General features: G+C 36.4%; 1 protein-coding gene across 4 annotated transcripts in view; it reads right to left on the reverse strand.

The window, feature by feature from the left end:
* Positions 1-3,484: 3,484 nt before the first annotated feature.
* Positions 3,485-26,280, reverse strand: part of NCKAP1 (NCK associated protein 1) — an 88,308-nt gene continuing 65,512 nt past the window's right edge. For all 4 annotated transcript variants that reach the window (XM_055120146.1, XM_055120145.1, XM_055120144.1 and 1 more), the window contains 11 exons: positions 23,275-23,493; positions 22,921-23,051; positions 22,549-22,646; positions 18,482-18,575; positions 16,433-16,515; positions 14,572-14,652; positions 11,561-11,654; positions 9,838-9,954; positions 9,193-9,302; positions 6,431-6,520; positions 3,485-5,390 (listed from right to left, as the gene is read on the reverse strand). In XM_055120146.1, the coding sequence (XP_054976121.1) occupies positions 5,274-5,390; positions 6,431-6,520; positions 9,193-9,302; positions 9,838-9,954; positions 11,561-11,654; positions 14,572-14,652; positions 16,433-16,515; positions 18,482-18,575; positions 22,549-22,646; positions 22,921-23,051; positions 23,275-23,493 (1,234 nt within the window). In that variant the 3' untranslated portion in view covers positions 3,485-5,273. The remainder of the gene's footprint in view (positions 5,391-6,430; positions 6,521-9,192; positions 9,303-9,837; positions 9,955-11,560; positions 11,655-14,571; positions 14,653-16,432; positions 16,516-18,481; positions 18,576-22,548; positions 22,647-22,920; positions 23,052-23,274; positions 23,494-26,280) is intronic.

A 26,280-nucleotide genomic window follows, 5' to 3' on the forward strand; every position in this document is an offset into this window, starting at 1 on the left:
CTAAAGCTTTCAACCAAGACCTGGTTCAGTTGCTATACTGCCATGTTGAATAGTCTTTATCATTATCTTCTGCATAAATGTCAAAGTTCCTATAATAGTCAAGATGTAATATATAATATTGGGGCTGGAAGAATAGCTCAGTGACTGAGTACACCCACCAACTGAAAATTCCCAATTTCCAGTCACACTGCAGCAAGTTGTGTGTACAGATGACAGACAGGACCCTCGGTAAAACCTACTAAAAAATCAGGTGTGAATACCACGGCTAGGAAATGCAGCACCCACAACAAACACATGTGTGAGGAAACTAGCAAGCCCTGGCAAACCCTACAACTAGAGTGTGACTGAGTGTAAAACCCAATGAGTGTGAGTGCGAGTCCACTCCTCGGCATATGTGTAAGCAAACAGTAACTAAGTGGGTAGCCAGACTTGTGTGAACCCTGATGATAACATTAGCAAGAAGGGAAGGGGTGGGGGAGTGAAAGATCTTTCTCCATTATATCGGGACCCCTGCATTGTCATGGAATACCAATAATTTAGGGCACAATGCCCTTGGTTTCCATTCAACAAATGTTAAATGAAGACCTTCTTTGCACACCTTTGCCAAAAATAGAAATTTAGTAAAATTAATATGAGCCTAGATGTTTTCTCATCCTCAGGGTTGTTTTTTCCTCTACTTCCAATTCATTGCTTCACCTCATCAGTTCTTGTCCCCTTCATCTTAATGTTGGGAGTACAGGAAACAATGAAAAGGCTGCCTCAGGCCTTACTCCTTAGACTTTAGTTGTAAATGTTTTATTTTTATTATTTGGGGGAAGGTGTTGGGTCACACCCAGTGGTGCTCACACTACTTATAAAAGAGAAAATTTAAGATTCTCTTCTTTTCTAATTTCCTTTCAGAACTTGTCATTTAAAACATGAAAGATCCCACTATTAATTACAAGGCAAAAAAGGTAAAAAAAATAAGCTTTTTAATGAATATTCCCCTTTGGGCAATATGTTGTAAGGTTAAAAGGCTGATGGCTGAACAGATGCTACAGAAATGCCTGTTGGATATGCCTGTTTGCTTCACACTGTCTGTCTTTCCCCCTTTGTTATGTGGAGGGATCCCTCTAGTGCCCAAAGCACTATTACTCCACCATCCAATCTTTCAAATACATCACATTTGTAAATGTACTCACTTATGTTGGGAACCCAATCTTGCCACTTAGGGCAGGTTGTGAGGGCTACTACCTGGGTGGCCCTCAAATATATAGGATCTCTTCAAAAACCCCTTCTTCTCACAGATTCAATTAAACTCAATTTTGAGGACTTACCCTCTACACAAATTATTAGGACTTAATATATTCACTGAAAAGGTAAAATGAAGTTAATATATATGATTTGGGAGATTCAGAAGCTATCTTTGAAATCACACCCACACTTCAACTGCAATTTCTGGCAAAGAATGCAATGTTTAGGCTTCTTTTTTAGAAGGGTATATAGCTTATGGCTAAAGAGAGTATAATTAAATTACATCAACTAAGAATTTATCTGTGAGACCAGAGTCAGGGTTTTGGTTCACGTGTCAACAATCTTTGGACATGGCTGTGGATGTAACAGGAATAGAAGAACTCACTATAGAGGTCAGTCATCACCTGTTTTCTCCAATCACATTCCGGCTGCCCTGACCTCCAATGGAGGAGACACGTATTTGTCAGGATGTTCCACTATTTCGCAAGCCTCAGTCCTGTCGGCCCTCACTCTGTGATGAGTTGCCAAATAAATGAATGGGCAATCTTAAGAATAAGTGAGAAATTAGAATGATGAAAATTCTTGGCCTACTAATTCTAGTGCCTGATGACATAAGATCATCAGACCAGCTTGAGTGTGTAAGTTATTTCAGTTAAGGGATAAGATTAAGACTAAGTGTCTCAAAGCACCTGCCTTGAAAAAATCGTTTTCTATTTCAGGCTAATGACCTGAGCAACCACTATGTAATTCCTCTAATGGCCCTCTTCTTGGCTTCTGATATTTCAATTATATTTTCGTGTTTTAAAAAATTGTTTTCCTCTGACATAGAATGCCCCCTATATATTATTTTATTATTTATTATTTGCTTTTTGGGTCACACACAGTGATTCTCAGGGTTTACTCCTAGCTCTGTGTTCACTTCTGGCAGGCTCAGGAGACCCATGTGGGGTGCCAGGGATCAAACCCAGATCAGTCGCCTACAGGACAAGAACCCAACTGTTGTACTATCATTCTGGCCCCCAAGGACTGCCTTTTAATGTCTTATCAAAGTTCCCACTCAAGATTTATGTGAAACTCCCACATTCCACATCTTCTCCCACAAATACTCCATACAGGCATCATTTCATTGGGCGGAATAAAATAAATAGTATTTTGTGTATCATCACTATCACCATTCCAACTACAAGAAATCTTCACCTACATGAACCTCATAATGTCCTACAACTCCAAAATAAAAAGCTGATTTTTTTCCAAAATAAAGCAAAGAACATCTTTACCTATGCACTGTGGTGCTTACAGTCCAGATATCAGCCCTTTTCTATTTCAGCACATTTTCTGAGTTATAAAGAATTGAGAACTTGACTAAACAGAGTGTTATTAATACAGGTCTGATCTCAAAGCATAAAGGAGATGTATTTAAAAAGTATTCTAGCATGCTCTCCAAAAGAATACCAAACGGCAGATGATGCCAGTGCTGAGAAAAGACCCTGGAGTCCCAAGGAACTGGTTCAGAAAACTGCAGAGATGTCCACAAAAGTTTAGGCAATGACATTCAGGGCCAGGATTGAGGGTCCTGCAGTTTCTATAGGTGTAGATTCCCATGCTCAAGCTAGGCCACCTGATCAAGGAAATGAGGAACAAAAAGTTGTCATTGTCCATCAAGGACTCTGAGATCACGGATCTGTTCCTCCCTCAGGTCACCTCTCAATGTCGCTGCTTTCCAGAGTATACCAGTGTAAAAGCAGACTCATCAGAAGACCAGGCTCCAAATATTTTCTGTCACTGAGGATTACAAGAGGCATCTATCATTTACTCTGCAAGTGCTCAGTGCTCCAAGGAGGTACTGATTGCCAATCTAAAGGCCTTCATCCTGCCCAATCATTCAATTGTTCCTACACAGAGCGGCTTTGGGGAAACTGGATTCACACCTGCTCCTGCACGGTGACCAGCTGCTGTGACTCAATGCTGGTGTGGTTCCATCCCTGCCCCTGTGGGCATGGACACAGTCCCAAGATCTATACCCAAGGAGCTGCTGCTGCTGATTGCTAGACCTCAAGCCACTCTGCCCCAACCAACTTTTATAGCTGTTTCACCCCCAGTCTCTAGAAAGAGACTGTGTTCACCAGGAATTCACTAACCAAACTTGTGGCGATCCACATTAGAATTCCCGGGCTGAGGAGCCAGACTCCAGAGATAGCTATCACACAGTTTTTATAAAAGGAAAATAAAGTTACTACCACACTAGAATAGGAACAATTTAAAATAACATTTAATCTTAGTTTCACTGTATAATCTGGCTAGTTCAAGTATGAAACTATTCCATTAAATTTTTTCTTCCTTAAAAAAAAAAAATTCTCAGGGCACCTGCCAGATTTTTCAATAGATAGTAACTATTCTCTACATTAAGTACAGACTGAAGAATCCACACACAAAAAAACCAACAAAAGAAACAGACAGAAGATCAGGATAATCTCGTTATCTCTGCATCATTCCAGTCTATAGCCAAAGAAAAACATCACTGAATTCATAGGCAGTTCTTTTTCTTTCTTAATACAAATTACCCGTGTATTCACAGTTAAGTCCCTGAATATAGGTCAGTTTGATATTCAAATATCAAGTTGTTAAATACTTTTATCAGCTCGTGATGTGGTTCAGAGGCAAAGCACTTGCATTTATGAGGCCCTAATTTTGAACCACAGCACGGAAAAATAAGGGGAGGAGTGCAGTGGATGAAGAAAAGCAGACATCAACGCTGAAAGAGCAATATAACTGGTTAGTTTTTTAATTAAATGAAGTGTTTTGTCCTCCATGTCAGCCATCAGCAATAAATAGTACTTGATGCCTTTTTCCTCCTTCAACAAATCAAACAGTAGTTAGCAACAACTTTTCACTTTTTCCCTGCTGTCTTCAGTTTCTTTTTTTATTCTTTCAAGTAACTGCCCATTAAAATCATGGATATCAGTTAGCAATCTGATGGCATACCAATTTTTTTTAGTTTCTGAGACTTTTAGTGTTGAAAGATTTTATTTTCTGGTTTGTTATTTTTTGGTGGAATGCTTTTTGAAATATTTAAACAGATCTTGTAATAGATTTAGGATCAAGCGCTCTATTAGGATAGTCTTAAAGTTTATTTCAAACAAAAAAAAAGCCACAGTATTGAATAAAATTCTGAGGATCTCAGTTAAAGAAACACAGTATTGAATAAAATTCTGAGGATCTCAGTTAAAGAAATCATTCAAAATGTGATAGTCTAGTGTTTATTTTATGTTATGGCAGGTACACTTGAATTTCAAAAATTTAAAACATATAAAAAGTGGTTAGGGACTAACATTTGTATCAACAATTGGTAAATGCTAAGATTATTTATTATACAGCAGGGTGCAATGGTAGTGCTAATGCCAACAGGGCACCATGGAAGTTAGTCTAAAAATTATCACTAGGCTTTATACAAGCAACAACATATGCTGCTGTTTTAGAATTTCTGGACATAATCTGCTTCTAGCGCTAAGCAGTCCTTTAACATTTTTAATGTTATACAGTGGTACAGTATTTAGTTTGGCAAATGTTCCAAAATAAAGTAGAAATGTATTCATAACAGCACAGAAATGCACATCCAATTTTTTTGTTTTCATTAGAACCGTAGGTACAGATCAGAGTCTTCCCTATATGAAATAATTTACACACAGATGATGCTATATTATCACTATCTAAAATAATCACTAAATACAATTCTTTTTCAGAAATAAACAAGCAAAAGTTTCTTTTCATTATCAAATATCAAAAACATAAAGAATGTATGTTTTTCAAATGATACTCTAAAATTATAATTTTAATGAGTACAGTAAATGTGCAATGTAAATCAACCAAGTATACTGCAGTACAACCATATTAAGAAACAAATGATCAGAAAACACAACCATAAGAAAGAAATCTGTAATCCACAAAACTAGTCTTCAGGCCTTAAGATAAAATAGTGCCACTGTTTATAGGTAAAACCGAGGCAACAGAAAATACGTGCTTGTCTTCATTAAGTAGGTATTTTATGCAGAAGACGTAACACTTTGCTTGTAGACAGCATGGTATGCATTTCTCAGCAAGACATACGGAAAACAAGATTCCAAAAGATCCATTGTTAGGAATGGTGATTCCTGCACAATCTGAAAAAAACATTCCAAATAATATATCAAAATTAGCTATATTCAATGGAAATAATTAATAACTTGTAAACCATCAATTCTAAATTGTTCTCATTAGCAATTATTTTAAAACCTGAAATATATATGTGCCAGGGTGCAGACTATCAAAAGCAATGCCTACGATAAAATCAGTTTCATCAACAGGAAATTTTAAAGCACTGTCATGCCCTCAATCATATATCAGACATAATAAAAAAATAAACATATCAAGAATGTACATGGCCCATACCATCAGATCTAACTGGGGACCCAAGAATAAGCTAGAAAGCAAAAGCAAGAATAAGACCAAGAGTAATAAAGAGGACAGTTATGAATTCTATACAAATTCAAATGGGACAAAGAGTAATGTAGGTCAAAGCATTAGAAAAGTGTATGTGGAAGATGATCTGAGGTGCTGTGGGTAATGAATCAGTAGGAGAACAAAGGTCTCTGCAGGTGAAGGAAGTACCAGGAAGAGCCAGGAACTGAAAACGAAGATCTCACTAGGGGCACACAGAATTATAAAAAAATTTTATTAGATGTCTGAATGGAGTAAGAAAACAGAAAACTTTGAAAACTAGAAGAGAAATGGATACAGTGATCAAATAAAACCCAAATGTTTTTAAATGGACTGAAAAACTGCACTGGGAAAAAGTTTCCCATTTGGCACCGGAGATGTCTATGTAGCACAGGCCTGGCACGGCATGGTCCTCCGCACCAACCCTGGGCCAGGTGGGCCGAGCACTAGGAAACTAGCAAGGCGCACCAGGTGTGGCTCCAACATACTTCAAAAAAATTTCATTTTTTCCATTACAGGTGGTAATAATCTTTTATTCTGCTGTTTTCTGATTTTTATGACTATTATGATAAAATATAGGAAAGAATTGCATATTTATAGTAATCTTCAGAAAAGTGTGGGCTGGGATGAACTTTGGCTGTTATTTAATTGGTAAAATGCCAAAAAAAGGCTATCAGGAGGGACTGGCACTTTCACTGTTAGCAAAAATTAACATGACACTTACCATATCTAGCAGTAAATAGACAGATTCTCTATTTCTTGTTGTTGTTTTATCTGTCTCCTGGCCAATTTTCAGTAGACTGGAAGATGCAAGCTTGAAAGAATACATTTTAAATATTTAAAATAAAATATTCAAAGTTATTGGTATACTTTCAGTATGCTTAACTTGCAACACCTTTTTATTCTTTTTTAAAAAAAAATTTTTTTTAATTTTATTGACTCACTGCGAGATAGTTAAAAGCTTTCATGTTTGGGTTACAATCTTACAATGATCAAAAACCCATCCCTCCACCAGTGCACATTCCCCACCACCGATATCCCCAGTATGTCCCCCGTTTCCCACCCTCCCCCCCCCGCCCCGCCTCCATGGCAGACAATATTCCCCATACTCTCTCTCTACTTTGGGCCATTATGGCTTGCAACACAGACAACACTGAGAGGTCAGCATGTTTGGTCCATTATCTACTTTCGACACACATCTCCCACCCCAACTGGTTCCGCCAGCCATCATTTTCTTAGTGATCCCTTCTCTATTCCATCTGCCTTCTCCCCTCCGCTCATGAAGCAGTCTTCCAGCTATGGGGCAATCCTCCTGGCTCTTGTATCTACTGTCCTTGGGTGTCAGCCTCATGTGATGTTATTCTATACTCCACAAATGAGTGCAGTCCTTCTATATCTGTCCCTCCCTTTCTGACTCATTTCACTTAACATGATACTCTCCATGTCTATCCATTTATAAGCAAATTTCATGACTTTATCTCTCCTAATAGCTGCATAGTATTCCACTGTGTAGATGTACCTAAGTTTCTTTAACCAGTCATCTGTTCTAGGGCATTTGTGTTGTTTCCAGATTTTGGCTTTTGTGAACAGTGCTGCAATGAACATATAGGTACATATGTCATTTCTACACTGTTTTTTGCACCTTTCAATCATTTACTGGTGATATATAATACAGCTACTAAAAAGTAACAAAATGAGCTTAGATTCTCCACAATCGAGGAATATTTAGAGATGAACTGAAGTGTGAACAGATGCAACGATAAAATACACTTAAAGAAATGATCTTGTTGGTCTTTTAAAACTGAATTTTGGGGACAAGAGCTGTAGTTCAGTAGTGTACTACATATCTCACATATATGAGGCTTTAGGTCAATCCCAACACTCAAAAATAAACATACAACATTTTTTTCAAATATCTTTGAAAAATATTTTTAAACTATTTTTTTATCCAAATATCTGTATTAATTATATTATTTTAAATTCTAAAATTAGAAAGTTTCACAATTTCAATTAATGGGAATACTGTGAGAATACGACAAACCTTGACAAAGAAAAGAGACTGAAAAGAATTAAAATTTTTCTCTGAAAAGCAATGTTTTCCCTCAATTTAGTATTTGCTTTACAAATTAAAAAATATTAACAGAATTTATAATGTGAAAATAAGTTCCAGGTATACTATGGTACATCTTTCTTTTCAGTAAAATAAAGAATACATTGATAGAGGGTGGAAAAATGAGCTACAATGGACATAGAAATGAAGCCATGATTTTATGAAGCTAGAGCAGAGGTTCCCAAACTTACATGCTCCTTCCTCTTTTCAGAAAAAGGAAAACCTACCTCGTGCCTCACTGGAAATCTACCTTCTTGGAGAGAACAAAAATCAGGAAGTGCCCTCTACTGCACCAGAAGCTACTACTGTCCCTGGGTAAGCATGGGGCTAGACTAAGCACCACTACCCTCTTGTAGCTAGCAGTTTTTCAATTTTTGAGTTGGCCACTATTTACAATCTTTTTTAAATAAATGGAATTAAGAAAAACATAACAATTCTGAAGGAACATTTTTCTAGTTGCTTCAATTTTCCATGGTCTAACTTTTATCTCTTTAAGATTGATCGGTTTAAAAAAAGTAGAAATACTCAGGGCTAAGGAGCTATACAGAGAAGTGCTCCTGTCTCACAATCGGCCAAACTAGATTCGATCCCGAGCCTAACATATGGATTGCTTAGCCCTGCTAGGGTGATCGCTAAGCCAGAGCCAGGAGTAAGCCATAAACACTGCTATGTAACCCCTATACAAAAATCAAACAAGGAAAAAAACTACTACTTGGTATTTTAATACCCTGCCTTCAACTGTTTCTCTCTTCATAAACAAACAAAAAATTACTATACTCAAAATTGTGACTTTTAGTATTCTTTCTTTGGGTGTCCCAAGCAGTGCTCGGGAAGTCTGGGGGGCCCTCTAGAGGACTGGCAGCCACCTAGGCTAGTGGTTCAGTGCCAAGGGCCCAAGGACAGCTTCTGCTCAGAGCCTGTGGGATTCCCCAGGCCACCCCACTGATGCTGAGGAACCACCCAGGTCTGCACCTAACAATTCTTAAGGATTACGTGGCACCAAGGATAAAAACTGGGGTCAGCCACAGGCAAGGCAAGCACCCATGTACTATCTCTCTAGTGCTCTGATTTTTCTTTGTAAAATGTCTTAGCTGTGCTATGATACTTCACTGTCACTGTATCATTGTCATCCCACTGATCATAGGTTTGCTCGAGCAGGCACCAGTAACGTTTCTATCATAAGATTTATTGTTACTATTTTTGACATATTCAATATGCCACAGGGAGCTTGCCAGGCTCTGCCACGTGCGTAGGATACTCTCGGTAGCTTACCGGGCTCTCTCAGAGGCATAGAGGAATCGAACCCGGGTCGGCCTCGTGCAAGGCAAATGCCCTACCTGCTGTGCTATCACTCCAGCCCCTGCTATGATACTTACCGCCAGAAATTCCTTAAGACGGTCTTCAATGCTTCCTTTGTGAATTGTGAACAAAGCTGCAGCAATCTGGTTGATAGCTTTGGCCAAGCAATGTATGTTATTGCAATGACCTGAAAAAAAGTGAAAATAATGTTTGTGGTTTCTATGTGATTATAAAACATGAAATAATAGACAGAAGGCAAATGAACTGACTGCATGGTATGATTAAAATTAAAGTCAGGCTATACATAACCTTACTTCCCCTTCAAGAGGCACATACTTTTAAAGCAAGTGTAGTAAGAGCAACAAATGACTGTCAGTGCTAAACGGACACAATTTCAAATCCCCTAAAACATTAATTTTACAGTATCTTAAGAAACTTAAAGATGTGCTTAGCTACTTTACATTTTCCCATTTAGTCGATAAAATAATTCTGAAAGTCTCACCATTACCTTACACATACATTTAGGCACGCAGACTCACATACACACATTTCAAACATCTGGAAATTAGCATTTAGAAAATTAAAAATAAGATTATTTAAGGTTACACAGCTTGTAAGTCGTTCAGCCACATCCTATTATTAAAAAAAAATTACTAAACAGTATCTGTTAGCTTAATACTCATGAAATTTCCATTGACAAAACAATTTTAAACCACTATTACCTTCTATTGCAGGACTATACTGAGACATCACATTACTGGCCAGTGTTGGCAAAGACACCGCCACAAAGACCATGAGAAGGCAGGCAATTTTATATTCCTCTTCAGGGCTTATGTTTTCTAAAGCAGAAAAGTTTAAGATAAAACGAGGTAAACTTTTCAAGATCACTTAAGAAAGGATAGTTCAAATAAGAGAAAAGAAATTTTAATTTTTGTACAGTGTATTTTCTGAGATTTTATAAAGCTGATGACAATTTTATTCCAACAAATACAGAATAAATAAAAACAGTACACATTACTATTGTTTACTGTTAACTACTCAGATATGTACAAAACCTCTAATCAATTTTTTTTAATTGTTCATAAGACTACATAGCAAAAATATCAGGATAAGAGGAACCCAAAAATCTCCTAATTAAAACTGACAACTTTTCTAGAAGAAAATTTTATTAAACTTATGAAATTTTTAGAAGAAAATTACATGAAACTTATAAAATTATGTTTTCTCATAAATGGTACTGTAAAAATCATTAAAAAAATTTTAAATATGAAACTGCTCTAAAATTTAACATTCAGAGAGTGGACTGGATTTTTAACAGTCTCATTTTGAAAAACAGAAAAAATGTTATAAATAAAAATGGAGATGACTTAACTTTTTAATTATAACCTTTTCTAGAATATTTTAATGAGTACTCAAATTGTTATTATCTAGGCACTTATTGTACTAGGAACTTCTTATTACGCTACTGTCCCTAGCACACAAATAAAAATTGAATTAAAAAAGTCAACATGTTTTTAAAATTTGGTTATTAAAAATAGTGATCATGGACCATAATATATTGCAAGGCATAAAAAGGTTAAAATGAAATAAATACCATGTAAGATGAAAGTGGGCAACCTAAAATCTTATTTACTTGGCCAACAAATCTAGATATACCTAGAGTCCTCTAAGAGTTGGCCTTAAAATCCTTTAAAATGTTTAATATTATGTAACAATGCTCAAAATATTTATGGAGAGCAATAGTTCAAGAGAAGCCAAACATTTTTTTAAAATATATCAACCTTGCTATGTACTGAAAAATCTCATCAACATACTAATGCTGTTACTTCCACATCTTAAAAAAGAAATCCTATGGATTTTACTCCAACTTCCAACTACTATTTTATTTCATTGTTTACTCCCTTTTAGAGTAAAACTTAGAGAAAACTTCTAAAAAAAGAGAAATTCCTTTTTCTCCTACCTAAACTCTCTTAAGCCCTCTGTAATCAGCCTGCTGTCTCAAAGGCTGCACAAGCCTATTATAATTGCATCACAACTGAATTCCACGTAGGGGATTTCCACTTCCCTGAAAACTGGTCCAGGGTTCCCTGAGGTTTCTCCATCTCTGGTTCTTCTAGAGATGGTTTTTGTTAGTGGTTTCTTCTCCTCAGGACCTCTTAAAATCAGCAGTGTCCCCTGGTTCAGACCCCAATCCCCCCCACGTCTGCTTCTGTAATAAATGGCCTTAGTAATTTCACTTAGCCTTTCGGCTCCGCTCTCTGCATGATAATTATGCTATAATGTAAGTGCCAGAATACAGAGATTTTTGTCTTAACTGCATTGATACATTCCAACAAAAATGATTAATGTTCAGCAGACATTTGAACAAGTATTCACACCTGGGTACACATCTGTACACCCTGAGATTTTTAATAAAACTCCGATATACTTATTAATGCACTTTACCTGATTTTTGTGAGGAGAGAGCGACCACCAAAGCAGGATCAATCTCACAAGGTAATCCAGCAGCTGATGATAACTCATACACATTCATGGCAACCTAATAAAAAATATGTAATAAGTAATACATACTAGAAATATTCTAACCCATTACAAAAATCTTATTTTAATAAAAATCAAGATACCACTGAGACTGCATACATTAACATTAAAATACTTTAAAAATCTGGTTAAAGCAGTAACAGCATACATACACTAAATAGCTAATTTAGTACTTCATGAATGCTGTTTATAATGTCCCACCATTAGATCAAATAATAGGTATTTACTTTCTCTGGCAAATTTCAACAGAATTATTCTAAACTTATTACTCTTCATGGAAACACAGACATAAAATAACAAGTCAATAGACATGAATAAACGGAAACAAGTGAATCAAAATAACCAGACATATGTCTATTATTTAAAAATGTCAAAAAAAATCAAAGTGGCCTAATATTTAATTATATTCATTAATGTGGTAAATTAAATCTCCTCTCGAATAGCCTGGCAAGCTACCGAGAGTATCTCGCCCACATGGCAAAGCTTGGCAAGCTACCCGTGGCATATTCAATATGCCAAAAACAGTAACAATAAGTCTCACAATAGAGACGTTACTGGTGCCTGCTCGAGCAAATCAATGAGCAATGGGATGACAGTGATTACGGTGAATGTGGTAAATTATTTGGGAAAGTGCTAGAGGTTGAAACACTGCCAGACATCGTACATGTATAGTAAGTAAGTACTTAAGGAGTATTAATTTAAATTTACAATGAAAAATTTTTTAGCATCACACAAGGATTTCAAATCTTACTGCTCAGTATCTGTTACAAAAAGCACCAAAAAATTTGCTATTTTTCATAGTGTAACAACAATAAGTAATATGAAGTAAAATTCTATCATCTCAATGGATCAAATAATATACAAAGCTCTTTGAGATTCATTAATCCACATACAAAAATTAAAAATGTACCACAGTCACAAACAGGGCAAAAATGCACCTAGGTTAGACACCCAGCAACCCATATGTTCCCCTGAGTAGTGCCAGATTGATCCCTGAGCACAGAGCCAAGAGTACCCCATGAGAACAGCTAGATGTGCCACATGCCCAGAAGTGAGCAAAATAAAATAATAAACACTACTTAGGGGCTAGAGAGATAGTACAGGTGTTAAGATGCTTGCAAGCAGTCAACTGGTTTGATCCCCAGCACTACATATGGTCACCCAAGCACTGCTATGTGACCCCTGATCACAGAGCCAGGAGTAAGCCCTAAGCACAGTCAGGTGCAGCCCCCAAACTTAAAGGAAACATGTCCTGGCCTCCAAAGTACAATTTAAAAGACTATTTTTTTTTTTAAAAAATGTTTTTTTCAGGTGAGGGATATGACTCTGCAGTACAGGACTTCACTTGTACGTGTGAGGCCCTCGGTTTAATTCCCAGCACTGTATGGTCCCCTTTCGAGCACTAAGCCAGAAGTAATTTCTGAGCACTTCCAGGTGTGGTGACAAAACCAAAATAAGTAAATAAAAAGGTTTCTTGAAATAGCTAAACATTAACTTTCATAGGAAAACAATTTTACTCCAAAAATATAAAGAGGAGAAATGAAGATGTCTGGCCACAGAAAAGTGCACATGGACATTCATTCACCTTAGCATTTATAAACAGCCAAAAATTGGGAAAAGTATGCTTCCCCAACTAATAGAAAAATCTAATAAATTCATGCAATGAACTATTATCTGGTTAATAGGTCAATGAACGCTCTGCAGGGAGGAGGCCAGAGTTTGATCTTTAGAACTACACTGTCTCCTGCAAACTGCCAGAAGCTACCCCTAACTATTCGCACCTGAGTACTGACTGCCAGGTGAGGTCACCGCCCAGAAAAAACCCAAATCCATAACCAAAACCAAAAACCAAACAGAAACCACAAAAGGATATTAAAAAAAAATTGTAAGTATGTGGTCACAGAGATTGTACAACAGGTAGTGTTGGTACACTTACCTTGCACATGACCAGCCCAGGTTTGATTCCTTGCACCACATTTAGTCTCCATAGCTCACCAGAAATGATTCAAGTGCAGAGCTAGCAGTAAGCGCTAGGCACCACTGTGTGTGTCCCCCACACAAACAAACAAACAAACAACCCCAAATTTAAAAGTACAGCCTGTAATTATATTTTAATTTTTATAAGAATTTTCAACATCGGGACTAGAGTGATAGTACAGGGATAGGGCATTTGCCTTGCACGCGGCCAACCCGGGTACAATTCCCAGCATCCCATATAGTCCCCTGAGCACCGCCAGGAGTAATTCCTGAGTGCAGAGCCAGAAATAACCCCTAAGCATCGCTGGGTGTGACCGAAAAGGAAAACAAGAAAATAAAAAAAATTTCAACATCAACTCTTAAAAATACTGAATTTAGTTTCAAAACAAAACTGGAATTTCACTGGCTTATTTTCCTTGTTTTGCTTTATGACCATGCACAAAAATATTAATTTCCAATCAATTTCAATATAGATCATCAGAGAAAAATAGCTTTCATAATATATGTCAATGGCAGTAGACATCTGGGTACTGAATTGCACTTTTGTATATTTGGGGATACTTTTTTCAAGGGGGATAAAGTTTGGGACCTTACCCAGAGATAGTCAGGGGCTATTCCTGTCTTTAAGCTCAGGACTGACCACTGACTAGAGAACCACACGTAGTGCCCGGGATTCACACCCGAATAGGTTGTATGCAAAACCAACTGCCTTATCTCCTGTACTAATTCTGGCCCTGGATGTTAAGCTTTTAAAGACGCATTTTGAAAAGGTACTGGTTCTACACTCAGGAATCACTTTTGATGAGCAAGGGGGACCATACTCAGTATTGAGAATTGAACCAAGATAAGCTTAACGCAAGGAACGTGACTTACTTTCTGTACTCTTCAGTACCACTTTATTTTTAAAATAGTAAAAATCCACTGAAAATTTATATTACCTTCATATCAGTTTCTCTTGGAATGTGATCCTTGAAATCTTCAATTGAACTTACAAGAAAAGGAATGTGGTAGGATAATACCTAGGCAAGAGAACAAATAAGAAAATAGTCATTTTTAAATGATAGTCAATAAGTTTATTAACTATCACCAATATTTTAAAATTATTTTTTAATTGAATCACTGTGAGATAGTTACAAAATTGTCCATCATTGGGTTTCAATCATCATTTTTCAACACATGTCCCTTCACCAGTGTACATTTCCCACCACCAATGTTCACAGTTACCTTCCCTCCCTGCCTGCTTTATGGCAGGCATTTTTCTTCTTACCAATTCTATTTTATAAAAAGTATTTTTCTATTTTCTTTTGATTTTTGGGCCACACCCTGTGATGCTCAGGGGTTACTGAGCTTGGAGAAACTCCTGGCAGTACTCAGGACACCAAATGGGATGCCAGAAATTGAACCAGAGTGGGCTATGAACAAGGTAAGCACCTCACCCACTGCTTATCTCCCCAGATCTTATTTTACTATGTTTTTTATGTTACATATATTTTTCCTTTTTCTTTTGTATTTAGTTTACTATTATTTTTTTTTAATTTTTAAATGAATTACCATGAGGTACAGTTACAGACTTACAAACTTTCGTGCTTGTGTTTCAGTCATACAATGATCGAGTACCCATCCCTCCACCAGTGCCCATTCTCCACCACCAATGATCCCAGTATCCCTCCCACCACCCCAACGCCATTCCCCCAACCCCAACCCACCTCTGTGGCAGGGAATTCCCTTTTGCTCTCTATCTCTTTCTCTCTCTTTCTCTATCTCTCTTCCTTTCTCTCTCTCTCTCTCTCTCTCTCTCTCTCTCTCTCTCTCTCTCTCTCTCTCTCTCTCTCTCTCTCTCTCTCTCTCTCTCTCTCTCTCTCTCTTCCCCCCTCCCCCGCCTTTTGGGTGTTGTGGTTTGCAATATAAATATTGAGTGCCCATCATGCTTGGTCTACAGTCTACTTTCAGCTCATATCTCCCACCCCGTGTGGGCCCTCCAAGCACCCTTTACTTGGTGGTCCCTTCTCTATCTGAGCTGCCTTTTCCCCCAGCACTATTTCACTATTTTTTAAAAGCATATATTAAAATCAAAAACTTATTTGATGACAAGCTGTATGTATAAGCAAAAAGTGAATACACCTTAATGTAAAGTTTAAAAGAGTTGGAGGTGGAGAGACAGTACAGTGGGTAAGGCGCTTGCCTTGCCAGAGTACTGCCAGGTATGGCCTCCAAACAAACAAAACAAAAACAAACAAAGAACAGCAGAATGAATTCAAGCAATTTATGCTCCTTGATAAAAAATATAGATTTAATTTTGATATAAAAATAAAATTCAAGGGGGCTGGAGTGATAGCATAGCGGGTAGGGCGTTTGCCTTGCACGCTGCCGACCCGGGTTCAAATCCCAGCATCCCATATGGTCCCCTGAGCACCGCCAGAAGTAATTCCTGAGTGCAGAGCCAGGAGTAACCCCTGTGCATCGCCAGGTGTGACCCAAAAACCAAAAAAATAAAATAAAATAAAATAAAATTCAAATATAAATTTCAATAGTTAAAAAAATAGTTATTTGTTGTTCCTCTATTTGGTGTCAGGGAATAAATCATATAAACAAATTAAGTGCTTTATATTGGTCTATATTATCTATCCTTGCCACCAAAATAACAAAACAAAACCAATTTCTATATGCTTTACATTAATTATGAAAACTGGAAATTTAATTTAATCATTTCCAACAAAAAATTTAAAGAGAAACTTATTTTCCAGTATATTAAAAGGGATTATTTGGATACAGAATATGTATTTATACTAAGTGTCTTACATCTCTAAGTGCTTCTTGTGCCAATGATCGGAAGGATAAAATTACACCAATTATTGTCATCCTCTTCAAAACACTGTCAACAGCTAAATTTGAAAGAAGGGAGGGAAAAAAAAGAACACAAATATATGAATTGGATTCTTAACCTCAGAGAAAACTCAATAATTCCCATAACAAAAGACACAATAGCAATCTGATTATCACAAATAATTAAAGAGACAAAGGCTATTAAAGTAACTATAATTTACTTCAAGCAGAGTGCACTCTATTCTATGAAATTGTCTAGATCAGTAATTTTCAGCTACCAGCCCATACACCAGTATATGCCAGTTCACAGAAAGATTGAAAAACACTAGTTTGGATGGTTTACCACAATCTTAAAATAATCATAAAAGCAGCTACCTATACAATCCTATCTTAAAAAGAGTAGAGACAGGAAGAAGGAGAGAGACAAAGAAGCAGTTTGTCAGTGTTGACGTAAGTCTAAAACTCAAATAGTTTTGGGACTTGGAGATGCTAAATTTTTAAGATACTGTCTCAAGAAGAATCAAGAAACAAAACAAAACAAAACAAAAGAGCATTAACATCATTATGAGCAGTTTTGGCAAGGTAAGAAAACTATTAATGAATATGTGCATTCTGGCTAGAGAGCATTTTATTCTGAAATTTAGTCTTACACTTTCAATATTGAAACTTGGTTTTAAAATCAAGAAAAGGCAAAAGTATCAGTATCATCACAGTCTGTAAAACTACCAATTATATAAATAACCCCTTTATGCAAAAAGTCTACTATGCAATAAAAGCCCAGATATAAACAGAATGTATTTCTATCACCAGTGTAATGACCAATCCTGATCCTCATGTGTAAATAAGGTTAAACACCACTCATTTAGACTTTAAGCAACAATCCAAACAGATTGTCAAGAAAATTAAGAGAATAATCCTATTTATGTGAGGAAAAAACCATGTGTGTATCCAAATTTTATACCCATACATAGATATACACAGGTGTATATATGTACGTGGAAGAACATACAAATATATACAACATATCTCTAGAAAGTTGTATAGAGAACTGTTAACTGTGTCCCCTTCAATGAGCAGAAATGAACTGTTTTGATTTTCTACATCCTAAAATTAGCTTATTTAAGAAAAAAAAGAATTTTTTTTTGCTTGCTTTTGGGGCAACACCAGATGGTGCTCAGGACGTACTCCTACCTCTATACTCAGAGATCAGTCTTGCCTACTAGCTTGGGGATCACATGGGTGCTGGAGATGAAACTGCCACATGTAAGGCAAGTATCTACCTGCTATATTATTCTCTGGCCCAAATGTATATGGCTTACTTTAATCTTCATCATAAGCCTGCATAAATCAAAATAATATCAGAATGATGATAGTAGTAGTAATGTATAGCACAAAAATATTACACTTTCCACATGAGCAAAAAACAGTATCTTTAAATATTTTTAACTATTTCTAGCACTCCATAGTGCTAGAAGGATACAGGTTGGGGCCTGCGTACATGTTTGGTATGAGAGAGGTCTGGATTTCACAGGGAGCAAATTCCCCACACTGAGCAGGGAGCAGGCCCTCAACACAGCTGGATGTGGCCCCCAAATAAAACAGAAAGCTACAGGCTCAATCAAAAGTTGGTTTACCTTAGATGCGTAACATTACTATTTTTTTGTGGGGAAAGAACAGAATCCTAGGTTTGGGGCATGGAAACCATACATGAAGTCATATTCCCAGTCCTACTTTCCAGGTTATACTTAATGGATTCATAAACTAATAAATAAGAATAGTCTTTTAGTATCTTAGTACACATGCACTAAGACTATGGTTACAAAAAGAAAAAAAAATTGTGAAAAATATAGGCCAGATACTTAAACAATCCTTTGAATGCATTACTTTTCTAGTCCTGTTCATAAACTTGAAAACTTTTCTTAATCTACTACTTTTATTTATGCCTATGAAATGTGAGCAGAAGCTAAATACCCACTGTCAAAGCTTTCTTAATATTTATTTTAAAAAATATCATCAGTTACCCACATGATAATCTTTTAAAGAGTGCAGCCATCTGGTCTGGTTTGTCAAAGCTGGTCCTCATTTGTGTTAGCACATCGACATTCTCCACCACAAGTTTCTAAAAAGAAAAAAAAAAATCCTGTATCAGGCAGAAACCATATTCATGAAAATCAGATATACTACATTATAAAGTTCTGTTATTTTAATGAAAATATCTTAAAATTATTTACATTAGATCAACTGTTGTTCAATTTGAAAATTCAAGAAAAAATTTTTAAAAAAGTAATAAAGATGGTAGGATAAAGAAAAATCTTATGCTTAAACACAGTATAGCACCAATAATAAAAAACAGACACTGAAATGGATATAGAGCAACGAATTCCAACCAATCAAAAAAAGCTTGCTTATGTGGTAAAAGACAGTCTATGGTTTTTTATATATGCATTATGTATGTATACATATATTTATGTATATATAAATATATATATACTGTTTGTGTGCACACGTGCCTGTGTGTTTACAGTTAGAAAAAGGATGACTTGTTGGGATATGGTTCCACTACATGGGAATTATAATAAAGCAACATAGTAACATGCTTCCCAATGTAAGTTATAAAATGGAAGTGTTAACGCTACTTCTTTTTTAGTTATGGAGAAAACCGAAGGGGAGAAGAAAGGAGCAAAAATAAGGCAAAGGAGTAAAGAATGGTTATGTAAGAAAAGTATTAATTCATTTTTAAAAGTACTGTAAAATGCTCCTTTTAAAGACTATAAGACAAAGACAGTTAAATCAGAGACTTTGTATCTAATTCTGGCAGAGATAAGCCCAGAAAGCAGTAAACAGTTTCTAAAACAACAAAGAAGTAAGCAAGACTTTCAACTTACTGCACTGTTGCCCAGTACCTGTGTCATCTGCCTTTATTATTCATACTATGCCATTCTTATAATTTGTAATTCAAGACTTTATAACTAGATTTGACTATGACCTTTCTCCCTAAAGCAAAGGTTCTGGGGCTGGAGCTTTAATACAGCCAGGCAGGGCGCTTTGCCTTGCAATGCTACCAACCTGGGTTTGATCCCTGGCACCATATGGTCCCTGAGCACTGCCAAGAATGATCCCTGAGCACAGAGAAAGGAGTAAGCCCTGAGCACTGCTGGGTCTGATCCCCCTCCCCACACAAAAAAAACTCCTCTAAATAAATAGATAATGTAAAAATAAAGGTTCCCAGTCTGTGGAGTAAACTAGAAAGATCTGAATGATGTTAAAATATACTAATACACATAGCGCTGGGCTCAAGCCCCACTTAAGTCTTAGACTTAACAGGTATGAGCAGATGAAAGATTATCTACTTTCAACAAGTTCCAAAGCAATGCTGCTACTGACCTGGGGAAATATACTTCAAAGAGCATTTTTTCTTTGCAATATTACTTTTACAAAAAAAAATAATAAATGTTTCCTTCTGGAAGTGTAGTTTGTACATTTTTCTCTTTTCTTTCTTAATTGCATCCTAAACCAGAGTTCTCACAAAGCCAGGGACTAGTATCTCTAATATCACTGATACACACTGAAATAAGTAGCACTAGGAATTACCAATAATATGATTTAAAACAAACTAAGACAAATGAGTAAAACAAATGAAGAGTACCTTAAAAAAAAAAATGTTGGTTATTAACAGAGAAGAGCCCGAGACTCACGAATGAATCTCGGAAGACAGGGATGGCCCCGGACCCGTGCAGAGCTGATTTCACTGGGGCGTCTCAGATGGAGCAGGCATTCTCTCTTCCCGCCTACTCCAGATGAACCCCAGTGGTCACGAACCTCCGGAAGAAGAACCCGGGTACCCAGGACCAGTGACTGAAAACTCCAGACCACATGGAGGTGGGTATGGATGGGCCTCCCTTCCCCCTCTCCCTGCCCATCCAGGGTGCTGGCAGTCACACCCAAAAACTGCCTCCGGGCACCATTGAAGTGCATTAAAGGCGAAGATCCAGGGACTCTCCAATAAACCTGGAGATGGCAGCTCGACACAGAGATGTCTCCGGACCCCAATTTAAAGTTTCAGAGATCCAGGAGCGTACGGCCACAAAAGCAGTCGAGCGACATCCTATACTATTCATAACAAGCAATACAAAATAAATTATTTAGCATCAGCCTGTGGGGCAGGCTTTAGTGGGGGTGAGAAAATTTGAAATAATATGGAGGGGAGGGGTAATGGGTGGTAGGATTGGTGACTGGTGTTGAAATACTGAATGTAATCAATTACTATGAACAATTTATGAAAATAAAATTGAAATAAATGCTGGGTTTTCTATTAAAAAGTTTAAAATTCCTGGCACAATTCATATTTAAAAATTCATTAAAAAAAAAAAACTCCTAGGAATCTGAAAAACTACGAAAACTGATCTGTAAAATGCCAAAACAAAGAGAAATTAACACAATAGGCAACAACCCAAGAAGTTTAATAGGAAAAAAGATTGGCTGTTTTTTTTCCCCCAAAAAAGAAATAAACCTCTCCCCACCTTTTTTAGCCATGAGTATAACATGCAGTGCTGACCATGTCATGATACGCTTTATTCAAAAGCATTAAAAATCAAGAAGCTTTATTTTCTGTTTGCACAGAAAACTATTACTTGAAACATTAAAGTCTTCAGCTAAGACAGGAACTAAAACAATGTGAGATTTTAAAAATAAAAAGATGTAACCATATGTTGTTTGACAATTTAAATATTGGTTAAAAAAAATGATGCGGTCAGAGATAACTCAAAGGGTCAGTACAAATACTTTGCATGCATGTCCTGGAAGACCAAGATTCGAATCCCTATCACCACATGGTTTCCTGAGTTGCCTAAAGGGAGAAACTCCTGAATGCCACTAGGTTTGGAACAAAACAGAGGAAAAATAAAGACTGATGGGGATATATATAGATACATGCATATATATATGCATATATAAAGGACTGGAGCAATAGCAGGATTGGAGTGATAGCACAGTGGGTAGGGCACTTGCCTTGCATGAGGCCAGCCTGGGTTCAATTCCTCCGTCCCTCTTGGAGAGCCTGGCAAGCTACCTAGAGTATCCTGCCTGCATGGCAGAGCCTGGCAAGCTCCCCGTGGTGGTATTCAATATACCAAAAACAGTAACAATAAGTCTCACAATGGAGACATTAGTGGTGCCCGCGTGAGCAAATTGATGAACAATGGGACGACAGTGCACAGTGCACAGATGGGGATATGGCTGAAAGAGGTGGAAGACGTGCCTGCTATGTGTGAGGTCCTGAGTTCAATCCTTGGTACTTCATGATCCTCAGAAGCAACAAGAAGCACCAAACCCCAACACCATAGTGCTAAACTAAAAAACCTTTCAGGTCCACACTAGCAGGGCTAAGGAGTCGACCTCAAAAAAATCTCAACGATACTGTAATTCCTGGGGCCTGAGAGGTAATATAGTGGGTAAGATACTTGCTTTGTACGTGACCAACTGGGTTCAATCCCATATGGTCTTGACAGCACCTCCAGGAATTATTCCTGAGTGCAGGGTCAAGAGTAACCCCCGAGCATCATCGGGTGTGACCCAGAATATATTAAGAAAAATAAGCTGTTCTGATTCCATGCTGTTGTCCTAGGAAACCAATAAAAGTTTAAGGTTAAAAAAATAGAAAAGAAAAAGGAGCTTAATAATTTCTGTACCATAATTGTGGGAAGTAAAACCCTCACAAACTAATTCAAACATGACTTTGATAGAATTTTTAATATGGTCTTTCTCACGGGTGTTAAGAAATAATGAGTTTTTACAAATTAATTCACATCTTTAATTTTCTCATCTGTAAACAGAATGAGAATGACATAAACAGAATTACATAAACTTGCTATTTAAAGGTCAGGGTAGCAAAGCATGCTTTACGTGAGAAGACTAAAGTTTGATTCCTAGCACCATATGGTTCCCTGAGCACTACCAGGAAAGATCTCTGAGCACAAAGAGAAGTTCCTGAGCACCACTGGATATAGACTCCAAGCCAAAGACTAATATATGTCAAATAATATAATTTGCTTTAATTTAAAAACATCTATAGTTGATAAACTAAATTATATTACCTTAAGTTCAGCAACTTGTGATGAAATATGCCACATAAGGCTCTCACTGAGGAACTTCATACCATAAGGGCCCAGCAGTTCTGATAAGGACCTCATTTCTGGGGGGAAAAAAAAAAGTAATTATATTTTACTTGAGCAGACAAATACTTCAAGAAAATAGATATTAACATATTGGTACACTGCATTATAGAATCAAATTATTAAATTATTAATACTTTTCTAACAGAAAAGATAACAAATGCAAAGTGAAATCAAAGAGATGTAAGGTCTGATAATTCATATAACTGAATTAAAGTAATCTTTCAATATCAGAATCATAAATCAAAAGTATCAGTTTCTTAATTCCCTAGAACATATCATAGCAGAACTCACCTGATATGTCAGAATATTCCTCTGCATTAAATGTCAACTCATTTTCTGTAGGTAAGTTGACAAATGCTTTCATTGCAGGAAAATAAGCTATGTGGCCATTGCTGACTTGTCTTAACAAAGTTTCCAAATACCTAAGGAGAAAAGTAAATTTATAACTAGAAGAAACTATTTGTTTCTATCCCTACCCCCCAGCCCCAAGAAACTATTTAATTTAAAATTATGAAATGAATTCTCTGTACAATTTTATGTTTACTTACAACTGAATAATACTTTTCACAAAAATTTAACTTTTCCTAAGCAGTACAATTACAAAGAAACTTCATATCACTCCACATTTCTAAATGTGTTCCTTACCAATTTGTGTACAGACTTGTAATGGTTGGCTCTCCATGACTGTCTAAATGTTGTGTTTGTTGAAGAAGAACATTATTAAATACTCTTGTAATATCAATTTGCACATAGTTTTCTATTGACTGAAGTACAGTCATGTATGCTCTTACACTTGTTAGAAGCTCTGATGGTTTTGCAATTTCCTGTGTAGCTTGATTATACATAGTCATTCCAACAATTGACCTGAGGGAATAAAGTTACAAGATCAGGCTTTCTAAATTTATATGAATAAGTTATTCTAATTACTAAGCAATCAAATTAACTTTAAATGGCTTTTAGAGAACTATGAAATTATCAACATCTTCTAAAGAAATGTTGAAGCTAAAATTAAACAAAAAATAACAGAAGCTAAAATGAAACAAAAAATAACAAAGAATGAACACCTAGAAACTACAATGAAATGGAATGCAAGTGATTTAACATTCAAAAGATATCAGAAATAAAAACATGCTCTAAGGAGTCAGAAGGAAGCTAAATTGAAGAGTTCCTGCTTAGAATGGTTATAGCCCTAAGTTCCAACTCCAGCACTGCATGGTACACTGCTTGGTACTTTACTAATAAAGGAATTAGCACCATTATTTCACAGATGAAAAAAACTAAGGCTAGAAAAATGATTAGGTCACTTTGATAGTGATGGGTCAAAGGCAGTGTTTCCCAAGTGGAGATTCTGCCCATGGGGGAGGGGGAGCGGTGTGCTGGAACCACGAGGGCATAGCAGTAGTAAACATGGGTGCAACCAGGGGTGCTGCTGGTTCACACAAAGAAGGTAATTTCTGAAGGAAGAGCACAGGGTAAGGGGTGAGCAACGGAGTAATTTTTTTTTTTCTGTAAAGGGGGGGCAGGCAATAGGCCACATATGCTGGGAACCTCTGTTCTAGTGTGAGACTCACCATCAGCCTCTCAATAAAAAGCGTGACAGTAAAAGCAAAGCAACAAACAAAAAAGTAAATAGTTCTTTAATTAAAGTTCCCCAAACATAGTTTTATTTTGTTTACATCCCAAGACAAACTGTACAAGCCTGAAAAAAAAGGTAATTCTGAAAATCATTTCCTAAATCACTGTTTTTTAATATTGTCTTCCCTATTTCACGTTTTTGAGCATTAGATTTTTAAACACCTTATTTTTTAAAACATTTAATTTTCTGAACTATTTTTAAGGACAGCTTTCAGAGGTAACAATGAAAAGTTCAAGCAAATCCAACTCAATACAAAAATGGTTGTCTTTGTGTAAAGATAAAGCCCCTAAGTTCTATTCAGCGATGAACACAAATCAACCTTTTAATATTTACAAGCTATTTGAACATCAGTTTCTCTGTGGATTAATGGGCCAGACTGTTGAAAATGGTAAAACAAGGTAACTGTATTCTTAACTCTGCCTTCAACCCATCACTATACATTACAGTTGGGATAATAAATACCACAATCTAATTCTGAGAGTATTTGGAGCTTCACTGTCAGGGTACCTGCCTTACTAAAGGATAGCAAAGGCAGTCTTTAGCACCAGACACTATTTTACTCAACTGATGACTTAACACCTAACTCAATGCCCACTTTTAAATTTTCCTATTTTTGTTCTCTATAGTCTTCTCACCCAACTTTAATCTTAGCTTTTTAAACATTATAGTAGTATCAGAAACTACTTATCTTACTTAACACAAGATTTAGTATATAGTACAAATGCAAATGTTATTTGTTCACTATGGAAGTTTGAAAACCCTCCAGCATTATTTTATTTGGCTTTAAGGACTTTAAGAAAACTTGTCAAGTACGTACGAAACTTTGGGAAAATGCTGAAGCAACATTTACTAGAGATTGCAAGATCTCTGACTTATATATACCATCATTTCAAGAAGCATACACAAACATATATAACTTATAAAACTAATTAGAATTTGTATACCTTAAGAATCTAGAATTCTAGTGAACAGATCTGAATTCAGAAAAGACTCAAGAATTCACCTAGTCTTGAAGTTTTAAAATATTTGTGAGTCACTATAATATCTTACATGTATCTAGCATGAAATCTCAGTATATACATAAGGCAGGTCCACAGATAAAAGTTGTTTAAATCCACTACTGGTTAGGAATAGCAGGCTGATAAGCTGTTAGGACCACTGTACACTTTTCCCATGTCTACATGAGGTTTCCTCCAAAATTTTTGCTAATTCGGTTACTGGGCAAGTCTAAACTGTCCCAGGGCATGAGATTCTTGAGTAGTAAATCCTATAAGTTGTCCAGTACTGGTTCTTGCCTTGTATCTGAGTTAGCTGGTTAGGGGCCAAAACCATCCATTATCTTAAACTGATAAGGTTGGAATCATTTATGCAAATGAATATAAATGATTATTTATTGTTACAAGTATTCAGTCTTTATTACTAGTTTGGTAATATTTTTGTTACCAAAAATATGCAAGAGGGGTTTGGAGAGATAGTACAGTGGACAGAGTGCTGGCCAACTCAGGACCCTGGCAACCTACAAGGTCCTGAGCACTACCAGGAGTGATAACTGAGTGCATCGCCAGGAGTAAGCCCTGAAGCCCTGAGTTCTGCAAGGGATAGCCCAAAATATTTTTTTTTTAAAAAAAAGCCCTAAGAACTGACCTTTTGCTTATATCTTATTTCTATACAGTAAAATTGTTTTTAATCTTTCATACAACTTGCTAATTATTCAGTTTCTAAGAATCTATCAATGACATTGAGGACTTAATGTACATATATAAAGTTTCATGAAGCAATATTTATATTACTATATGCAGTATACTATTTTTCCTTTTTATTCCATCTTTGCTTCCCTTTCTCTATTCTTTCTTTAAATGTTAGCTAAAACTTTCTAAACTGATTTCACGATTATCACCTGCCAGCTGAAACATACTTTATGAAAAACAGGTTTTTCCTGCTTTTAAAGACTTTTAAAAAAGAAAAGGCTCATAGGCATCAATTATTTGTCCATTGTACAACTAGTTAGTGTAAGA

Source organism: Sorex araneus, chromosome X (genome assembly GCF_027595985.1).
Source record: "Sorex araneus isolate mSorAra2 chromosome X, mSorAra2.pri, whole genome shotgun sequence".
Taxonomy (NCBI): domain Eukaryota; kingdom Metazoa; phylum Chordata; class Mammalia; order Eulipotyphla; family Soricidae; genus Sorex; species Sorex araneus.